Source organism: Malaclemys terrapin, chromosome 5 (genome assembly GCF_027887155.1).
Source record: "Malaclemys terrapin pileata isolate rMalTer1 chromosome 5, rMalTer1.hap1, whole genome shotgun sequence".
Taxonomy (NCBI): Eukaryota; Metazoa; Chordata; order Testudines; family Emydidae; genus Malaclemys; species Malaclemys terrapin.
The window spans coordinates 112,342,056-112,364,093 of NC_071509.1; the positions used below are offsets into that span (position 1 = coordinate 112,342,056).

The window sequence follows — 22,038 nt, forward strand, 5'->3', positions numbered from 1 at the left end:
TAAAAGAGTTGCCGATGAGCTCAAGATCACTCTTGAGGAAGTGTCTGAACACCAACACGAGCTTACCAAAATTTTACAACCTGTCACCTCTTCCAAAATAGCATTTCTGATCAATGGGACCATCATGGAACCAGCTAAAACCGTATTGCAGACCCCGACCACTATACCCCCAACCTGCAGGAGAGCGGACTGCAAATATTACATCCGCTCCAAAGGTTCCATGTTTCTCTTTACACACCTGTTGCCCAATTCGTTGCTGGTTGAGGCGGCCAACCAGGAAAATAAACAGCAATATTTCTGGTCTACCCCATCTGATGAGGATAGCAAGAGGATGGACTTATTTGGCTGCAAAGTGTATTCATCTTCCACCTTACAATTTAGGGTGGTGAACTATGTGACTCTATTAGCAAAGTATGACCACAGGAACTATGCTAAATTCATGGAATTTATTAATGACATTCCTGAGGGCAAGTGGCGATAATTTAAAGCCGTGGTCTCTGAGGGACAGACGATATCCCATATGGCTCTTCTGGCTGCCCTTGATGGTGCTGACATGGCTGCCAGATGCACAGCCATTGTCATGCGGTGGGCCTCATGGTTCGGTTCCTCCTCCTTCCCATGGGAGATACAGAGCACTATTGAAGATCTTCCTTTTGATGGCGAGAAACTAACAATGACGCTTCCCACCATCCACAGCGTCTCAACCCCCTCCACCGAACAAGCAGATTTGAAGCCTTGGTCAAGGGTATAGAAGACCTCCCACCCACTCCCCAGCGCCTACTGCAACCATCCGTCCTTTTGAACACCATCTGCTCCCATTCCTCACCAACTGGGAAGCTATCACTATGAGCAAATGGGTCCTAGAAATCATCCAGTTGGGCTATATCAACCCCTTCCTCTCCATGCCTCCCACCCACCCTCCCTCCCCAGCCCTCTTCAGGGACCCTTATCATGAACACTTGCTCCATCAAGAGGTGCACCATCTTCTACAACTAGGAGCAGTGGAGCGGGTACCCACTCAACACTGAGGGGAAAGGATTGTATTCCCGCTATTTCTTCACCGAAAAAAAAAGTGGGGGGATGGCGACCTATTCTCAATCTTCAACAACTAAACAGGTTCGTCAAGAAACAAAAACTCAGGATGGTTACACTGTCAACAATCATTTCGGCGTTGGAGCAAGGAGATTGGTTTTCAGCCCTCAACCTGCAAGATGCGTATTTTCACGTTACTATACACCATGCCCACAGATGCTTTCTCAGATTTGTGTTGGGTGTGGATCATTACCAGTACAGGGTTTTGCCCTTTGGCCTTTCAACTGCTCCCTGAGATTTTTCCAAAATTCTAGCTGTTGTAATGGCACACCTCAGAAAAAAGGGAATCATTATTTTTCCTTATGTGGATGACTGTCTCCTGAAGTCTCAAACGTGGTTGGAAGCCATTTGAGTGACCTACACAACCGTACATTGCTTTCACAGCCTTGGCCTGCAAATAAACAAAAACAAATCTACTTTACATCCTACCCAGCAACTAGACTGCATAGGAGCCCACCTCGATTCCACCACAGGTCTTGCATCACTTCCAAAGGACAGATTTCACACACTGAGCAACCTCCTCATGAGGGTACAGAGCAGCCCACAGGTCACCGCTCGAGACTGCCTACAACTTTTAGGCCACATGGCCGCATGCACATTTGTCGTCATGAACGCATGCCTGTACATTCGATGCCTACAGAGCTGGCTAGCCAGTCTACAAACATCAACGTGCACGACTAAGCAGACTGCTAACTATGCCCTCAAAAGTCAAAGATTTGCTCATACCTGTTTTGGGGTTCCCTTTCTGCAGGATCCTCCCTCCATTATCATCATGACAGATGCATCCCTCACCGGCTGGGGAGCACACATGGACCATCTCACGACTCAGGGCCTCTGGTCTTCTACAGAAACCACGCTTCATATTAACCTGCTAGAGCTCCGAGCTGTCCACAATGCCTGCGTCCAATTTCTTCCCCTCATCAAGAAACACAAGATCAGAGTCATGACCATTGACATATCATGTATGTTTTCCATAAACAGACAAGGGGGAGCTCAATCCCACTCCCTGTGCAACCAAGGCTATAAAATTTTGGAACTGGTGCCTCCAACACAATATTCACATCTCAGCCTCACACCTCCCAGGTTCTCAGAACACTATGGCAGATGAGCTCAGTCGATCCTTCCCCCTCCATCACAAGTGGGAGCTGAACGACACCATTCTACATGACATTTTCCAGAGCTGGAGCTATCCCCACTGTATCTCTTCACAACTGCAATCCACAAGAAATGTCCAACATTCTGTTCCAGAACAAGTCTGGGAGAGAATTCTCTGGGATATGCATTCATGATCACTTGGCCTGACACTCTGCTGTATGCATTCCCACCAATACCTCTGCTAAACAGAGTGGTACAGAAAATAAGGGCAGACAAGTCCCAGGTCATTCTAATAGCTCCAACATGGCCCAGGCAACCGTGGTACCCCTTTCTAACAAGGATGTCCGTCCGTCCCCCGATCTCGCTTCCTCCACTCCCCAACCTACTATCACGACACAGGGGCCAGTTATATCACCCCAACATAGCGATGCTCCACCTCAAAGCATGGCTGGCTACTCAATGGCTCTCTAATGAGGGACTAGCATGCTCAGTACAAGTCTGAGCAGTTTTATTACACAACAGGATACAGTCCATGCGCACTACCTATCTGCAGAAATGGAAAAGGTTCACCACTTCAGACACACCCTTCCGGCTTCCGCCCCTCTTCCACTGATTCTAGACTACCTTCTAGAACTCAAAGTAGCTGGGCTTTCTCTTAGCTCTGTAAAGGTTCACCTAGAGGCAATCACAACATTCCACCACAAGGTATATAACACTACTGTTTTTTTGCCCATCCTGTTACCAAAAGATTCCTCAAAGGTATCAAAACGCTCTACCCAGACGTAAGACCACTGGCAGAGCCATGGGACCTACACCTGGGCCCTCACAGCTTTGATAAACCCTTTGAGCCCTTGGCTACCTGCTTCCTTTTACACTATCCATGAAAACTGCTTTCTTAGTAGCAATTACATCTGCCAGATGTGTGTGGGAACTTGGAGTGCTGACGGCCGAACCTCCATATACTGCCTTCTTCAGAGACAAAGTTACACTTCGTACACATCTTAAATTCCTTCCTAAGGTGCATTCATCCTTTCACCTAAACGAACCTATTCACCTACCAACATTCTTCCCAAAACCACATGCTAATGCATTTGCACACGCTTGACGTTCGTAGAGTGTTATCCTTCCATCTTGATAGAACGAAGCTATTTAGACAGATCCTTAGGCTCTTTATAGCTATCACTCAATGATCTCAGGGCAAAGCGATCTCCACCCAGACACTATCCAAATGGATATCACACTGCATACGTCTGTGTTACCAATTGAAATGAGTCCAACCTCCTGCGGCAATCAAGGCACACTCTACTAGATTCGTATTCACTTCTGTAGCATTTTTCTGCAACGTCCCGCTTTCCGGCATATGCAAGGTGGCCACCTGGGCTTCAGACCTTGTGTTTGCTAAACATTATACTCTCACGCAGAGTCCATCATTGGACACCCGACTAGGTCATGCTGTTTTATCAACAGCTTTCTTACCAGATTTGAAGTCTGGACCATTCTAAGAGACACTGCTTTTCAGTCACCTGGAGTGGAGCACCCACAGGGACACCTCTTGAAGGAGAAGAGGAGGTTACTTACCTTGTGCAGTAATGATGTTCTTCGAGATGAGTGTCCCTTTGGGTGCTCCAATACCCACCCTCCTCCCCTCTACTTCAGATTTTGGAGCAGGTTTCATTGTAGAGAAGGAACTGAGGAGTGCGGGCTGTGCACGTGCTGTTCAAGCACTGACAGCGTGCGAGGCAGGCACCGTGCATGCGCAGCCCCGTTCGGGAACTGCTGTGAAAATTTCTGTTTGAAGGCGCAGGGACGCACCTTGACCTGGATGGAGCACCCACAGGGACACACATCTCGAAAAATGTCAGTTATTACATAAGCTGAGTAACCTCCTCTTCTCTTTCTCCCCCCCCCCACCTTGCCTGTGACTGGAAGCAGCTTGTCCATTCCTGCCCACACCGTGCTGAAAGGCAGCTAACACCTCCAGGCTGCTGTTGGCCACTGTCATAACCAAGCCACCTCCTGTGCCCCCAGCTACGGGGTGGGCAGGAAGGGGTTAAGCCCTAAGGAAGCATGTGCACCAGGCCCAGGGAACCTGACTGCAGGGGCTTCAGCGAACCCGGCCAGAGAGGTGGCTCAGCAGGGGAGCGTGCCTAGGGGACAGAGTAGCCCCACACTCCCTGGGGGCAGGACCTAGGGCGGAGGTGTAGGGAGTGGACGGGCTGCTGTGGAGCCTGCAAGTTTGGGTCTTGAACAGGCTGGAAATCACTTCCCCTCCATTCCCCTGCCACTCCAGAACTTAGCTGAGGAGTATAGAGGCTTCCCCGTGCCAGCACTGTGTGGGGCTTTGGCACATGCAGGGCTTGGCTCCTCCAGGCCAGAACCCCGGGCGGGAGGGTGTTGGGCTTTCCTGGGGTGCCAGCCCAGCCAGAGGCAGTGGGTGAAGGAAGGAGCCTGCAGGCCAGGCTGTTGGTGAGCTGAGCACTTCTACTAGGGTCTGGTTGTCCGCACAGCATTGGATGCACCCTGCTGATGGGGATATGGAGGAGCAGCAGATCTGGGGGGAGCGGTGAAGGGGCAAAGCAGGGATGGGTGGGCAGCAGAGGTGACATGTAACTGGCCACTGCCTGGCACCTGCCCACACTTACCAGCCACTGTAGCGTGCAGCCAGTGCCAGTCGGAAGTGGGACAGGGATCAGGGTCCTACTGGCCGAGAGGTGGCATGCAGCGGGGGCTGCAGTGTGCTGTGCTGACGGACCAGTGTGGGGAGCGGCCAGCCCTGTGTGCTGCATCTTCACCCCACCATCAGTCTTGCACACCCACCCCCATTGTCGGTCACTTGAATCCCACACTCACTACTGGTAGGAGGGCGGCTAGCAAGCAGGGATCTGCCCAGCAACAGGACCCACCAGTGCTGACGGGGAGGGTGGGAGACAGAAAATATGGGACAATGTGCCTGTTTTTAAGAAAAAATCGGGACACCTGCAGGAGAGCTTAAATATGGGACTGTCCCTTTAAAAATGGGACTTCTGGTCACCCTAGGTAACTTACACCTTCTTATGACCTGTCTAATGTGCATATTTTACCAGTTAATACTCCTCCTACAATGGCTTAGATTTCCTTACTTCTCTAGACTAACATAGACTCACACCTACTTACCAAGATGTAACTTATACCTCCCACACTCATCACCTCTGAATTTAGCCTACTGAGGCTAAATTAGTGTCAGAGAATGCAAGGTGGGGTAACTTGTAGCCATAAGACAGGAGAGTATGAAGAATAATAAACAGTTGGGGGAAGAAGTTGGTTCTTGCTTTAATTTACATCTTTTTTCACCTTCTAGTGCCTCAGTTAGTGCAATTTACAAACTTAGATTGTTACACATAGATAAGCAAGTGTACATTCGTCTACTTCACTGTAAGTGAATTTGCAATGCCTTGAACATCACCACTAAGTTGAGCCCCTCACATCTGTACCATGTCAGTAAAAATAACCTGTCTCATTGTTAGAAAGGAGATGAAGACGTACGCTGAACATTATGATGATACTCCCAAATCCTCCTCCCAAAACTGGCACGTTTTTTAGGGGATGCTACAACAGCTGAAATAATTGAAAGAGCTCCCAAGCATTTTGGATTATGCATCTGATGTTTTCCCAGAATCAATTTGTGAACACCAGCGCAAATTTAAGTTAGCTATCCAAGTCCATATTGAGGTTCCTAAATAAAAATAGCAAGATTTTCAAAGGCACTGAACACCTGCAGCTCCAGATGACTATAACGAGACTTGTATGTACTCAGCACTCAGAAAATTGACCCAGTGGGATTTAGGAGCCTAATTTTAGAGACTTTTAAAAAGACTGACCCTATACCATAGCCATTCTTATTTAATACAGTGAAGGATCAAACAGTGTTTCTGGGATTTATAGGTCTGATGTGGAGATTTGGCTTGTGGATTAAACCTGGCATACAAGGGCTAACTTTGAAGTGACTGAAACTTTTAAAACCAATATAATATTTTAATTGGTAGTTTATTTTTATGTATTAATAAAAATGGAGACGTTCAGATATTGAGGCCCTGATCCTGCAAATTGCCCTGCAAAGGCAGATCCTTGCAGTTGTTTGGTGCTCCCTTGATTTCCGTGGGCCTGTGAGTGTACACAGTGATTGGTCCATGTGGAGTAATCGGTAGCATTTCAGCTTTAGTTTGCTTTTTGCATCTTTAAATTCCAAAACTGAAATTACTTCATAAATTCTCAGTTGTGCAACCCTCACTTATGTGTCTGCAGCAAGTGCAAGATATGGATGCTTAAAAATATGAAGCTCTCTTGGGTTTTTATATAATGCCTATTGCTGTGGTATCCAAGTGCTGCACAAAATTAAAGCCCAGCTCATGTGGGTTTTTTTTTTTTCACCTCCTTCCTCCTCCAGAGTATTTTGATTACAGCATAGATACCCACGGTACTCTTTTTTTTCTAATTAAATTGTATGCCTTTGTACCTATGTGCCTGCATGCAGTGAATGCACTTTAAAAGCATGTATGAATAACTGTTACATAAAAGACAAGCCTGTCACTTGATTAGCTTAAGATAACTAAATGATGAATCAGCTAGGGTTCAATGGTTCCCCCAGTTGTAGTAGTGCAAAGGGGACCTTCTATGTGGAAAACTCCTGTTTTGTAACCAGCTTTGCGATGGACCTGCTGTCCATTCCCAAGGCCGCCTCCATGGGTCTGAAATGTGCAGCTGGGTATGGGATGAGCCAAAATAAGAAAGATTTGGGCATGCATCATCCCACCCATTTCTCTCTCACTCACTCACACCCACCCCCCTCCAGGCACCAGCAGAAAAGCTAGAGGAAAGTTAATGCAGCCTCAGACTGCTTGAATTGTTCAACCTCCATATCTATGATGGGAAATTCCTGGGCAGATGGAGATTCCAGAGGCAACAGCAGCTCAAGGGAATCCTGGCAGCCTATCTCCAATGGAGCTTCACTGCTAGTGGGCTGACGGGGCACTGAGAGTCCCAGAGCTGGTGATGAGCCTCTGTATATTCTAGGATATCCACAGCGCTTGAGGGCAGTCCTCGGTTGGGAGAAACTGCCCTCCCCTGATGAAATGGTTCAGAGAATACCCTATGATGGTAGTTGTCTTCTCACCAGGGTTGCCTCCCCTGGATATTTCTATACGAGAGGGCAATCCAGGCCTAAACTTGCAAATGTCTCTGTTGGGCCAGAAGTCTGTGAAGCTGTGCTCATTTACACTAGCTGAGGATCTGGCTCAGCCAGGCTGAGAAATACGTTAACCAGCTAGATGACATGTATAAACAATGCATCCAACATTACTGTATACTGAAGAGGATTATTCTGGGGTTTAGCATAACAGATAGCTAAGGTACAGGATGGAAAAAGATATTGTTTCAACGCAGTGCCTTATAATAGAAATGATATGGCCCATGGAAACTCTCTTGATTTTTCAGCAGGAGAATGGCAGTTCTATACCTGCCAACAATTCAGTGTGGCTTGTTTGAGGATTCCCCCCACTCCCCATTACATTATCTAAGCAATAATCTGAGTTGCTCATCGGAACAGTTATTCTTTGTTTGACTTATTGGTCCATTTGACTGAATTATTCACGTCTATGTTGCTAAACAAGAACCAAGATTCTATTTAGATCACAAATGGTTCTGTGGTTCTTTCAGTGGCCATACAAGACGGTTTCTATATGTCCATATATTTCTTATGTAAGGTGCATCTGCTTTGGACTTGCCTGCATGCCTATTTGCAGCTCAATTGTATGCCAGTTTTACATAGTTAAGCTACACTAAACATTCATGCTGTGCGTTCCCCAGAGAACATTTATCTTCCATTTTAAATTGTCTGAAATTGTAGCTGAAGTACAACAGCCAAGATATAAACTTGTTTTAGTAAATAAGGTTTTGAGAATGAAAGACTTTATTAAGATAAAGTAGAAATCAAAATGTAAATCTTTTGAAAGAATAACTATAAAAAGCAATTTGAAGTTTCATTTTGAATGCAGATTGGACAACTCCTTTGCTAGGGACAGTGGTAAGAAGAAATCTTCTTCCTACATTCAAATATGTGCAAATATGAAGGCTAAATCCTCAGCTGAAATAAATTGGTGGTAGCTATTCTGTCAGCTCCTCAGCTCATATGAACTGGTACAGCTCCATTGAGGTCGATGGAGCTGTACCAATTTATACCACCTGAGGATTTGGCCATTTGTCTTCAAATACATAATGCCATTGGACAGAAAGGTAGAAGTGGCATATCAGTAGGAAGTGTTTAACTGAAATTCCTACAGTAGATTTTATTTTTTTTTAATAATGATATAAGTTATTACCATCAGCCATCCAACAATGGAACTCTCCTTAGCAATAGCAAAGTCTATGTGAGATGTCCTGAGAAGTCTTTAGTAACAATGGGTGTACTTAAAATAACATCTATCTGTCATCTTCCACCATTGAGGTAACTGAGGATCTTATAAAGAGATCTTAACAAAAATAGGCCAATGATCAAATTTCCTACCATCTTCCACTGAAGTAATTGTGATTATGTTTTAATGGCATAGGTGCAGGGCAGTCAAAGGAATTAAACAATTCAATATTCATCCCATTGGTAAAAGTACTGTATAAGATTACACAAACCAGCCTCAGTAATGCAGAATTGGTTTGGTAGTTTTAGCCAAACATAGTAAAATGCACTATCCCAGAGCTTTTATATTACCGACACCAAGGAGTGGGGCTTTCACAAGTATACACAGAGGGTGCTAGAAATGCAGATGTAACCAAGTGCTTTGCTGGAAATTTTGCATGATGCTGCTTTCTCACAATAGCTGTGAAGAAACTATATGGTAGATGCTGCTGCTGCTGCTCCTGTCTTTGAGATAAAATATTTTTCTAAATGGTGTAAAATATATTGATAAACATTTTAAAGAGAACTGCAAACACAAGGGTTTATATTCTCATTGATGCCTGCATGGAGGTTTTTTTTGTAGCTCTCATTAGCATTGATGGGAGTTACCATATAAATCCCTTCATGCATTGATGGGAGAATAGGCCTCATTGTTTAGGATTCCTATTTTCTGGGCATAACAATGCTTTAAATGGAAATGCAATTCTGTATGGTCTAAGATGCACTAATCTCAACTAAAAGCAAAACCATGCTTTGTGTCGCTAATGAGCCTTGGAAATACTGAGTTGAGACAGATTGGCTGTTTCCTAGAGGGCCCATTAAAATCTATAGGATTTTTGCCATTGACTTCAATGACTGCAGGATTGGGGCCTAATTTAATCCAGTATAATTGGCTAGATTTGCACATATGCAATATATTGATATATATCTGTTTTAGACATATCTATTTTATGTAAAGGAACAGAAGTTTTTTGTGCATCTTTAAATATTCTAAAAAAGAATAGACATTTGTATACAGAACTGCACTACTGCTTTAATAATGCTATGTAAAACAATACTGTGGTTTTGCTATTTTTATTCAATTACATTTTTCAGTTCAAAAGCATGTTTTAAAATATCAGAAAATATTTTAAATGGTGTTAAAGAAACAGTATCCTCTCAGATTGCATCCATTCCACCCTTCAAATACAAGAATTTTGTAATCTTGTTTTTTTTTCAGTAATGTGGTTTGGCTATTTAGATTTTTCTTTTGTAGCACTTAAATGTTACGCTGAGGGCCTGTTCCAAAGTTGATGGAAATCCTTCCACTGACTTCAATGGGCTTTGGAACAGAACTTTGGGGAGTTCTTCTTCTTTTTCTCTCCTGTTTTACACCGATGTAACTAGTGTAAGTGAAATCAGAATCACATCCTGTGACGCTAGACAACCAAGAACTGTAAGTTTCAGGCTCTTCTAGTAAGATCACATAAGGTCCCAGTCAGTGCTACTTAATGTAACTGACAGTCCATTTTATTTGCAAATATTTGAACTGGGAAACACAAATCTGGTGTTTGCTTTTTATTTTGTTTTATGTTATTTGATTACATATGTTAGTAAGAGTAGAAAAGGTTGCTAAGTATTAGCTTTAATTCAGATGGACAATCAAAACTGAAACACTGTAAAGATGACCAGCAATTTATATGCCAGCATCTTTATTGGTGACAGCTGTTCCGGTATGTAAAGTGCACATTATTTTAATTACACAAAAGTTAGTATCCAGATGCTAACTCTTTATGTTGGCTATATGGGAAAATCTATACGAGCTTGTATATTTAAATGACAGGATACTGTCTCTTTAATAAAACCGTGATTATGTTGTATTATTGAAAACACTGAACTTGAACCCTGAAATAAGATAATTTTTACAGCTGGGTGAAGTGGCTATTATTCTTTGCCAAGCTCATTGACTGACTGAATAAGAATAGCATAACATCATTAATTGTAATCACTTTTATATCACATAATGTATTTGTTAAATCTCTTAACAAAATAGAAAGGTGATTCTATTTTTAAATATGTTCCAGAATTTTTTTTTATTTCAGAGAAGCTTTGACTGTTAAATGTGTGTAAGTCTCCAGGAATGTAGCAAGTTGATAAAAACCCAAGCCAAGTCCATCTTCCTTACAGGAAAAAAAAAAAGCTGGAATTTCTTTTTTTGGACATTTGTTTTGCAGCTTTCTACGTCTTAAGGCAGAGAATAGCCAGAATAAGGTGCCAGCCCAAAGGTTAGCTGAACATATTTCTTGAAATAATTTTGGCAAGCCTATGTCTTAGTGGCATGGTCTCAAAATCAGAAGTTTACATGAGAAGTATAAAGAAGCTTTTTAATAGATATTTTAAAATTTATTTATTTTTATTTATTTTGAGGGGGTGGGAGGAAATTTATAGAGAGAGGACTGTTTTAACCACAAATCTAATGACAGATGTAAATTTAGTATTTAAATAATCATGGGCTTTTGTTCAAGGTCCAAGCAATGTTTTTCCTGTCTGGAAATCTAATGTACTTTCAATGCCACATTTTCAATCTGATGAATTCAAGAGGCCTGATTCTGCTCTCATCTAAGTCACTGTGAATAAGGAGTAACTTCACTGAAGCCACTGGGTGTTAAATTTGTGTAAATCAGATCAGAATCAGATCCCAGTTCTCTAGTGTAACCAAACATGATGGTACTCACACTAACCTACCTTTATCAGGAATTTAAAATTCTCTGTGAAAAATTCAGGTAACAAATGTTTCAAAACAAACATTTGTGTCGGTAAAGAGCACTCTTATAAAATATTGTTGTGAAGTGACTAAAGCCACTTAACATGTAAACTGGAAAATTTGCCCCAAAATTAAATAAACAATTATTACTTTTTCGGGGGGAAATTTTCACTTGGTTTCTAAGGAAAACATTTAAGCACATACTTAACTTTAACCATATGCTTAAGTCCCATTGATTTCAGTGGGGACATTAGCATGTGTTTAAAGTTAAGTATATGCCTAAGTGCTTTGCTGAACAGGGACTGGAGTCTGAATGTACAGGTGCATTGTAGGACCCTGCAAATAGCTATAATCAAACATAGAGTTTATTACCTCAGTCTCATTGTTCACCATATATTATGTTGATGTGCAATTGCCACATGTGTATGTGCAAACTGAATAGTCCTGATTTACTTGTACAAATGTAGTAGTTGTGCATCTAACATTTAGAGACTTACGCTTAACTTTAATGTTGACATTGTGCCTCCTGAATGCTATAGGTAAGTGTAAATGGTTTTTGAAAGATGTTTTGAATGAGTCTTTAGAAAAAGCATGCATATATATGTAATATTTTATATAATACATATTAAGGAGCTGGCAGGTGGGGCCAGGGGGTGGAGAGGAGACCTTGGCTGGCTGAGAGGAGCAAGTGGTGGGCAGGGGAGAGCCAGTGGGCTGGCGGGGTCTTGGGGCGCAGTGCAAGTGGAGCAGGTCGGGGCCCCTTCTGAGCTTGGGCCCAGCTCCATGGCGCCACAAGTGCCGTTGTAATTCCAGTACTGCCTAGAAATTGTACGTTTGTACTTCTGATTCTGTTATTTAGAAAATAACATAATTCTGTACTGTATGTTATGGTTATAGTATATTGTAAATGTATTCCTTGGGTAAAACATTTTTATAATCCAATCTATTGTATAGTAGGTTAGACATTATTTTATATACATTTGGGCAGTAAAACAGCATTGAAAAAGCTGATCTGGTCCATTTTGTAAGGTAGATTAACTAGGTCAAAATTGATGTGGATAAAGTAGATTGCTAAAGTTTTACTGTGTGTGTGAAAATAATGTACTGTTATTTGTACCTGTAAATATGCTAGGAAGGTGATGGGGCATAGTTTCCGAGCTTCAGGGAGAAGACATTGGTTGTTTTTAGAGAGAGATAAGGAGTCATTAACCAGACGGAATAGTCAGTTGGTCACAGCGTAACAGGGATCCTGTTTCAAGATTCCTGTATGTGAACAGGTTTGTTTCCCTCAATGTAGAAGTTTGGCATTGGGGGAATGAGGGAATGGGCAGGAGAAGGAGATTCAGTGGAAGCATTGGAAAGTATGTGGGGGATTTGAAGATTAGGAGAGAGATTTTGTTCTGTATTCTGAAGTGAACAGGCATTCAATACAGGTATCTGAGACTGAGTGATGTTACTGTCTCCAGGCAGGTGCATACGTGAGCAGCTGCATTTGTACAAATTGAATTTCAAAAAATTGCGTTTTAGGGGACCATAAAGAAGGAGTTTATATTACTTAGGAAGAACAGATGAAAGCAGAGCAGTTTTGGCAGAAGAATGGTCAAGACAGTTTGTTTCCAATGTAGGTGATCTGGGAAAGGTAGAAAACAAGTGAGTTCAAGGTCAAGTTGAACATCTGAGTTCTGAAGATTTGAGGTGAAGTTCAGATTTAAATTGAGGAGGCAGAGAGCAGGTGGCAATGTGGATATAATATCTTGTGGATATAATATATGAAGGAAGTTCTACAGAACAAGAAGATCACAAGCCAAGAGAGACAAACCGAGAAAAGGAGAAAAACAGTGAAGAGTAATATAGATTGAGTATATTCTGCATAGAAGAGAGATTCAAGGATGAATTCAAAAAGAAGTAGCTAGAGACATTTTTAAAAGATCCCAGGATGCTTGGGGACACCTTTAGTAGAAAAATCTAGAATTTCTATTGTCTGTCACAATATCCATCTCCTACTCCTGGGGGAATTCTGCACGACTGCACGTGCGCAGAATTAATCTCTTACCCCCCTGCAATTTCTTTGCTTACCCACAGAAAAATGACTTTCTGATGGGAAAGCAAAGGGAAGCCACAAGAGCAGTCACACTCACCTCCCCGGCAGTGTGGGTGTGTTGTTTCAGGCACTTGGAGGAGCTGTTGGAGAGGTAAATCACCGTGGGTTGGTGTGGGCTGGGGACACCGTGGCCGGTGCTTCCTACCCTGCAGTGGGCTCGACTGCTAGTCCTGGCTGGGCAGGGGAGGATGGGTCTTCTTCCTCTGCAGGGAGTGGTTGGGGCTAGGGCCAGATTAGACCCACACCTAGAAACCTCCCCTGGCTGCAGGAAGCTCCACCTCCCCTCACTTCCTGCCCTTATCGCTCCTCAGCAATGGGGGAAGAGCTCACAGTATGGGGAGCTGCTCCCCCGTCTGCCCAACCCCCGTGCAGCTGCATCTCCCCATACAGAGAACCCCCCCCGAGCACTCTGCACCAGAACCCCCACCCTGCCAAGCCTCACCTGCATCCGGAGACCCTCTGGACCGGACCCACCACGAGCCTCACTCCCCCTGCATCTGGACCGTGGCTGAGCCCCTCTCCCCTGCATGCAAAACCCCCTGCACCCAGGCCTCCCTCCTCTATTAAGCCTTGCTCCCCCTGCATCCGGACCCCCACCCCTGCATCTGAATAACTCGCCACTGAGCCCCCAAAACTCAAACCCTCACTCTGGTGAGCCCCATCTGTCCTGCACCTGGACCACCCTGATGAGCCCTCCACACGTGGACTCCCACCCCTGTGAGCACCTGGACCCTCCCCAACCAAGCCCCACTCTTTCAGCACTGGCCCCCTTGCTGAGCCCCCAAATCCCCGGCTGAACCCCATCCCTCCACACTCAGACCCCCCCCTCCGCTGAGCCCCAATACCTTCGCCTAGGCCTCGCTGCAGGGTGTCATTCCCCTGCACCTGGAACCCCACAACGAGCCCTGGTTCATCCAGATTCCTCCTGCACCTGGACCCCACACCAAGCCACCTGCACCCAGAATGCCCCACACAGAACTTTCTCACCCCACACCGGGATTCCCCCACATTAAGCCCTTCCACATTTGGATCCTGTTGGGCTGAGTCTGCCTGCTCTACACTTGGATCAGGGGCCAGGGCTTGGCATCCATGTGAGACTATCCCTCTCGCTATCTTGGTGAGCATGGCATGGAGGCCCAGGGCCCTGGGGTGTTTCTGGGGCAGGCCTGGCCCTTGTACTGTGTCAGGGTCGGGTGCAGCCTCACTTCTGAGTCCGTGTTCCAAGGGGTGAGGTGGGGAGGGGAGGCTGCAGGTTGATCTCCCACCTCCATGCAGCCAGTGGCCTGTGCTCCCCACTGCCATGCTGGAGCTTCCACATTTATTTATTGACAAATAAAATATGCAGAATTTTAAAATGTTGTGTGCAGAATTTTTAATTCTTTGGCACAGAATTCTCTCAGGAATACTCTCTCTTGGAGGCTAGTTTAGAAGCTAATTCATTGTGACTGTAAAAACAACTGGTTTGCCTGAGCCTATTCGAGAATAGTCATGTGAACTCTTGTTCCACAAGCATTTTGTGAAATCACTATGAGAACCTGTTGACATTTTAAACAAACATTTATACATGGATCTTTGGTCAAGTTTAAAAGGACAGTTATTGCCATGCCTATTTTCAACAGTATCTGGCTAGTCAATCACTGATGGGCTTATTTTCACTGCAAAATGGATTGATTCAGCTGTCCAAGATTTTTTTCAGCCAAGTGCAAACAGGTTCAATGAATAAAGCTCAAAATAGAGATGATTAAAGTTTCTTACCAAATGTGTGCAAATAATATATCCTTGCTTGTATACCTCTACCCCAATATAACGTGACCCGATATAACGCTATAAAGCAGCGCTCTGGGGGGGGCGGGGCTGCACACTCCGGCGGATCAAAGCAAGTTCGATATAACGTGGTTTCACTTATAACGCAGTAAGATTTTTTTGGCTCCCGAGGACAGCCTTATATCAGGGTAGAGGTGTACTTTCAAATCCACTTTACTACCTGTTGTGATGTCAGTTTCGAAACCTGCAGAGAAGGAATTTTGGGGGAAGCAATTGATATTGAAATTTATAGTAGTAGTAACAGCTACAAAATAGAAATCCTATTAAGGAATCAGTCTACATTATAAAAGTGTATTTTGTAGATGCTTTTGACTTTATGGAACAAAATTACTCTTTGGACTTAAATTTCTCATACTGTTTTTCATAGAATCATAGAATATCAGGGTTGGAAGGGACCTCAGGAGGTCATCTAGTTCAACCCCCTGCTCAAAGCAGGACCAATTCCCAACTAAATCATCCCAGTCAGGGGTTTGTCAAGCTGGGCCTTAAAAACCTCCAAGGAAGGAGACTCCACCACCTCCCTAGGTAACGCATTCCAGTGCTTCACCACCCTCCTAGTGAAATAGTGTTTCCTAATATCCAACCTAGACCTCCCCCACTGCAACTTGAAACCATTGCTCCTTGTTCTGTCATCTGCCACCACTGAGAACAGCCGAGCTCCCAGGGCCGGCTTTAGGCCGATTCAGCCGATTCGGCTGAATTGGGCCCCGCGCCAAGAGGGCCCCGCGCTGCAGCTATCAACCCCGCCCCCAGCTCACTTCCCCGGCCCCTCCTCCCCTCCCCTGAACGCCCCGCCCCCTCCCCTGCTTCCCGCGAATCAGAGATTCGCGGGAAGTCTGAAAAGAAGCAGGGGCGGGCCAGCACTGCAGCACAAGGTAAGCTGGGGTGGGGGTGGGGGCGCGAGAAGGGCTCTGGGGAGGTGTGGCCCGTTCCCGCAGGCTCGGGTCGGCTCTGGCCCGGCCGGGTCCCCCCCCGTGGCGCGGCTCGGGTCCCCCGTCCCCTCCGCGGCGCGGCTCGGGTCCCCCCCCCGTCCCCTCCCGCGGCGCGGCTCGATTCCTGGGGGCGGGGCTTGCAGCAAGCCGGCCCTGCGAGCTCCATCCTCTTTGGAACCCCCCTTCAGGTAGTTGAAGGCTGCTATCAAATCCCCCCTCATTCTTTTCTTCTGGAGACTAAACAATCCCAGTTCCCTCAGCCTCTCCTCAGAAGTTGTGCTCCAGACCCCTAATCATTTTTGTTGCCCTCCGCTGGACTCTTTCCAATTTTTCCACATCCTTCTTGTAGTGTGGGGCCCAAAACTGGACACAGTACTCCAGATGAGGCCTCACCAATGTCGAATAAAGGGGAACGATCACGTTCCTCGATCTACTGGCAATGCCCCTATATATACAGCCCAAAATGCCATTAGCCTTCTTGGCAACAAGAGCACACTGTTGACTCATATCCAGCTTCTCATCCACTGTGACCCCTAGGTCCTTTTCTGCAGAACTGCTACCTAGCCATTCGGTCCCTAGTCTGTAGCAGTGCATGGGATTCTTCCGTCCTAAGTGCAGGATTCTGCACTTGTCCTTGTTGAACCTCATCAGTTTTTTTTTGGCCCAATCCTCTAATTTGTCTAGGTCCCTCTGTATCCGATCCATACCCTCTAGTGTATCTACCACGCCTCCTAGTTTAGTGTCATCTGCAAACTTGCTGAGAGTGCAGTCCACACTATCTTCCAGATCATTAATAAAGATATTAAATAAAACCGGCCCCAAGACCGACCCTTGGGGCACTCCGCTTGAAACCGGCTGCCAACTAGACATGGAGCCATTGATCACTACCCGTTGAGCCCGATGATCTAGCCAGCTTTCTATCCACCTTACAGTCCATTCATCCAGCCCATACTACTTTAACTTGCTGGCAAGAATACTGTGGGAGACCGTATCAAAAGCTTTGCTAAAGTCAAGGAATAACACATCCGCTGCTTTCCCCTCATCCACAGAGCCAGTTATCTCATCATAGAAGGCAATTAGGTTAGTCAGGCACGACTTCCCCTTGGTCAATCCATGCTGACTGTTCCTGATCACTTTCCTCTCCTCTAAGTGTTTCATAATTGATTCCTTGAGGACCTGCTCCATGATTTTTCCAGGGACTGAGGTGAGGCTGACTGGCCTGTAGTTCCCCGGATCCTCCTCCTTCCCTTTTTTAAAGATGGGCACTACATTAGCTTTTTTCCAGTCATCCGGAACCTCCCCCAATCGCCATAAGTTTTCAAAAATAATGGCCAATGGCTCTGCAATCTCATCCGCCAACTCCTTTAGCACCCTCGGATGCAGCGCATCCGGCCCCGTGGACTTGTGCATGTCCAGTTTTTCTAAATAGTCCCGAACCACTTCTTTCTCCACAGAAGGCTGGTCACCTTCTCCCCATATTGTGCTGCCCAGTGCAGCAGTCTGGGAGCTGACCTTGTTCGTGAAGACAGAGGCAAAAAAATCATTGAGTACATTAGCTTTTTCCACATCCTCTGTCACTAGGTTGCCTCCCTCATTCAACACAAAGGTGATTGTAAAACATTGTTACAATTCCATATGGCAGCTTGTGAAGGCGGTGGCCCTTTGGAATTCACTTTCTCCCTCTGTAACAGCCTGAATTTGTCAGCCTTCAGGTCGTGCTGCAAAGTCCACCATTTCTCCTTGCCTTATGCAGAAATATGTGTTGAATAGTGGTGGAAACTGTATGCTATAGACTGTATGCACAGCATGGCTGAGTTACAGCTGCTGTGAGACTTCCTCTGAAATCTTTACTTTTATGCGGATACAGACTAATACGGCTGCTACTCTGAAACCTTTACTTTTGTGTGTTCACATTCTTAATCAAAACATCATATTGAATTTCAGCTACCAAGCACAACTGTATCTGGCTTAACATAAACAGAGTTCTTCATGCATAGTGTTTAATGTCAAATATGGATTTCCAGACACTTGTTTCAGATGTGAAGTAATGCATCATCACATCATACTTAGTTTGTCTTGAGCATGAATGTATCAGTTTTGGGTTTTTAGCAGTTACAAGCAGATTTGATTTAATAACAGAACCTGTATTCCATATTTAATGTCTGACTTTCATCTTACAAATAAATATTTTGGCAGTGTTTTTTTTCATTTAAGTGTAATGACATAGTATATGCCTTCTGTTTTCTATGCTATGACCACATTCCAGAGCACTATCATCTGCTTGGTTGACTGACGAGATCAATATCTTCCATTGTTATTGTTTGCAATGTTGTAGCTGTTTTGGTCCCAGGATATGAGAGACTCAAGGTGGATGAGGTAATGTCTTTTATTGGACCTACTTCTGTGAAAAGTAATCACTCTGATTACCTTTCTGATCTGAAGAAGAGCTCTGTGGAGCTTGAAAACTTGTCTCTTTCACCAACAGAAATTGTTCCAGTAAAAGATATTACCTCACCTTCCTTTCCTCTCAAGCCGGATCAAAGCAAACAACCACATGAAAACGGCAGCATTGGATGATAGTTACAGGACCTCTTCTCTAAGGTCTTGTCTACAGAGGGATAATTAGTAAAGTTCATCCAAATAAACTTAGGGTGTGAATTTAAAGTAGATTAGTTAAATTGCATTAAGCCCCAACGTTGGCTTTCTCATCCAGAATTAAAGTGGCTTTAATTCCGTTTATCTTAATTCACTTCAGAATGCAGGCTAACTAATCCAGTGGCTCTCAACCTTTCCAGGCTACTGTACTTTTGGGAGACTTGCGTACGCCCAAATTTCACCTCACTTAAAAATTACTTGCTTACAAAATCAGACCTAAAAATGCCAAAATGTCACAGGGTACTATTACTGAAATTGCTTACCTTTTCATTTTTACTATATAATAATAAAATAAATCATTTGGAATATACGGTAAATATTGTACTTAGGTTTCAGTGCATAGTATATAGATCAGTATGAAGAAGTCATTGTCTGTATGAAATTTTAGCTTTTACTGACTTCACTAGTGCTTTTTATGTACCCTGTTGTAAAACTAGGCAAATAGCTAGATGAGTTGATGTACCCTGGTTGAGAACCACTGAACTAATCCACTTTAAAAATTCAATTGAATTAACTTTCATGAGTGCCCCAGTGTAGACAAATACTAAGAATCAAATATTCCTTCACTAAAATATGTGAACATTTTCATGTTTGAGTTTTAACAAAGATAAAAGCCTGATTTATCTTTCACTTAGAGAAGTGTATCTCTACTGAATTCATTTGAGTCATCCTGGTGGGCCATATCCTGAGCTGGTGTAAATTGTCAGAGATCCAATAATGGAGGTCTGACAACTTACACCAGCTAAGGATATGGCCATAGTGCTTAATATTTTTAAAAGATATGTTATCTAGAAATATCCTTCTTCAATGTATGAATCTTCTTTCAAGATCCATTGAAATCTAATGTAAAACCTGTTTGCAGATTTTCTGTTGATACTATATCAGTATATCATATATCTCTTTAAGTCTCTTTCTTTTATTCATTAAAATTTACATTAAAATGGGATCTTGGTTGCTTAGCAGTGGTCCACTCATATTGCTCAGCTGAAGGCACTGACTCGATTCTGCTCCCGTTAAAGTCACTTTTCCCATTGATTCTAATGGGAGGAAGATTGGTCCCATAGGCCCCTTTGCTTCATCATCACCGTCACCCTTTGTTACTGGCACGAAATGATTGTGATATCACAAACAGATGGTTATGGTGAGCAACTAGAAAGTAGAACTCTAAAGCAACAAAGATCCCGTTTTCATATAAGTGTCCTTGTTAATTTAAAAAAAAAAAAGAAAAGGGAACCAAAATGAGAATAAATATGTGATGCCAGCAGAATTGTTTCTCAGTAGAATATTTTTTATTTTTCCATGAGGCCTCAACTACTCTTTAATCAAAACATACTTTCCATCAGTTCTCTAAGTAAGGCACCACTTTAAACAAAAATTGGCTAGGCAGGTAATTCCCTTGGGAATTTTAGAGAATTCACTTTAGGAATGTATCATGCTTCCTTTAAGGTTTGCTCGTTCACGGAGGGTATGATCTTCTCTCTCTCTCTCTCATTTGGTGTACATGTTTCAACATCATCACAACAATAAGCATTTTTAAACAGGAAAAAAGCTATTTAATTGAAAGATGTTGACCTAGACTAGGGTGACCAGACGTCCCAATATTAGGGGCTTTGTCTTATTATAGGCAACTATACCCCACGCAGCCCCCGAAAAAGGGTGTCCGGATTTTTCACACTTCCTATCTGGTCACCCTATCCTAGTCTACAGAACAATCTAATTTCTATAACTGTATTCTTTTGGATACTCTTTGGAGGAAAACATCTTGAATTTTACCAACAGTGACCCCTATGCCTTTCAAATAAAGTGGCAACTAAAAAATACATTGCTACTCACATGCTCTTTGGGACAGATTTGGCAGCAAGTCAGTTACCAATCTGCCAGAGAAAGCCATTAAGTGTAATGTTCTGTATCAAAAACCAATCTTAAATTGAAAGAATGTTGATCTTGCTCTCTCTGGAATGGAGAAGAAACGTCATGGGCCAGATAATGGTGGGTGTTTTGTTTTTGTTTTGTTCCATTTTAAACCAAACCAGTTTCCAGGTGGTAGAGTACAAGCATTGCTTGTGATTTATGGATGCAGGTAGAACAAACTCTTTCTACCCTAAATTGCTTTAGTGGGTGCAATTGTGTAAACTGCAAATTCTGTGATCTTTTGATCAGTGGCACAGGTGCAGCAAACAGAGCTGTAAACAGGGGAGATTGAGTGGGCGTTCTGTTGGAGGAGAAGAGAGGAACAAGTCCCTGGTCCTTAGGGGCAGTGAGTGATTTTTTTTGTGGGTGTTGTGTGTTTTTTCTGGTTTGCGTGTTTTTTTTCCCCCTTGTTCAGTTTGTAGAAGCTGATAGCGGGCAGTGTGTGTGAGAGAAGCAGAGTCCTGATTGAGGGCAGGTCTTCCCTGATATAGGGCGGGCCTATAAAGGCAAACAAACTGTCTGCCAGTGGCAAAGGTGCAGCAAACAGAGCTGTGAACAAGGGAGTTTGTAAGCAGAGTTTGGAGTGGGGGTGCAGTGGTCTTATTTTGTTTTGGTGTGTGTTTGGGTCTTTGTTTTTTAGGTTGTTTGCCCCCTCCCGCCCCCTCCCCCCCCCCCACACACCTCTTGACAGAAATTTAGGTGGGAAGGCTAATGACAGGTACAGAGGCAGCAGTGATAGTGACCAAAGCCATGGAAGAGACAATGAAGATGACCAGATGTGGAAGCTGTGGGATGTATGTGATCCTAGAGTGGGTACCTGAAAAGAGCTTTGTCTGTATGAAGTGTAGCTTGATAGAGAAGATCCGAGGCTTGAAGATGCAGGTGGAAATTATGGTTGCTTGAACCCTCTTTGAAACTCAGATTATGGAGCAAAGGCAAGAGGAGGCTGAAGGGAAAAGTCAAGACCTGCAGATGCAAGCTGGACTGAAGAACTCGGAGGGGAGACTGCTGAGTGAGGAAAGTGGTCAGTGGTAGCATGTGACTGCAAGAACCAGACAGAGGAAAAGATCAGCTGGTGAAGGAGAAATAGAGCTCAGGAACAGGTTTGCTGAGTTGGAAAATGAAGAAGGGGCACAGCAGGCTGTAACTGAAGGAGGGGGAGGGCAAGGAAGAAGAGAAGCTCTATTAGTCCTATAAGAAGAGAAAAGCCGATGGAGATACCCAGAGTTCAGAGTCCCAGGAGGATACAGGGTGACTTGCA

At 44.0% G+C, this 22,038-nt stretch overlaps 1 protein-coding gene across 4 annotated transcripts in view; it reads left to right on the forward strand.

The window, feature by feature from the left end:
- Positions 1–22,038, forward strand: part of NPNT (nephronectin) — a 94,636-nt gene that overhangs the window by 10,857 nt on the left and 61,741 nt on the right. For 2 of the 4 annotated variants that reach the window (XM_054029958.1, XM_054029960.1), the window contains exon 3: positions 10,825–10,875. The exons of the other annotated variants lie outside the window; for them this stretch is intronic. In XM_054029958.1, the coding sequence (XP_053885933.1) occupies positions 10,825–10,875 (51 nt within the window). The remainder of the gene's footprint in view (positions 1–10,824; positions 10,876–22,038) is intronic. 4 annotated transcript variants of the gene reach the window in all.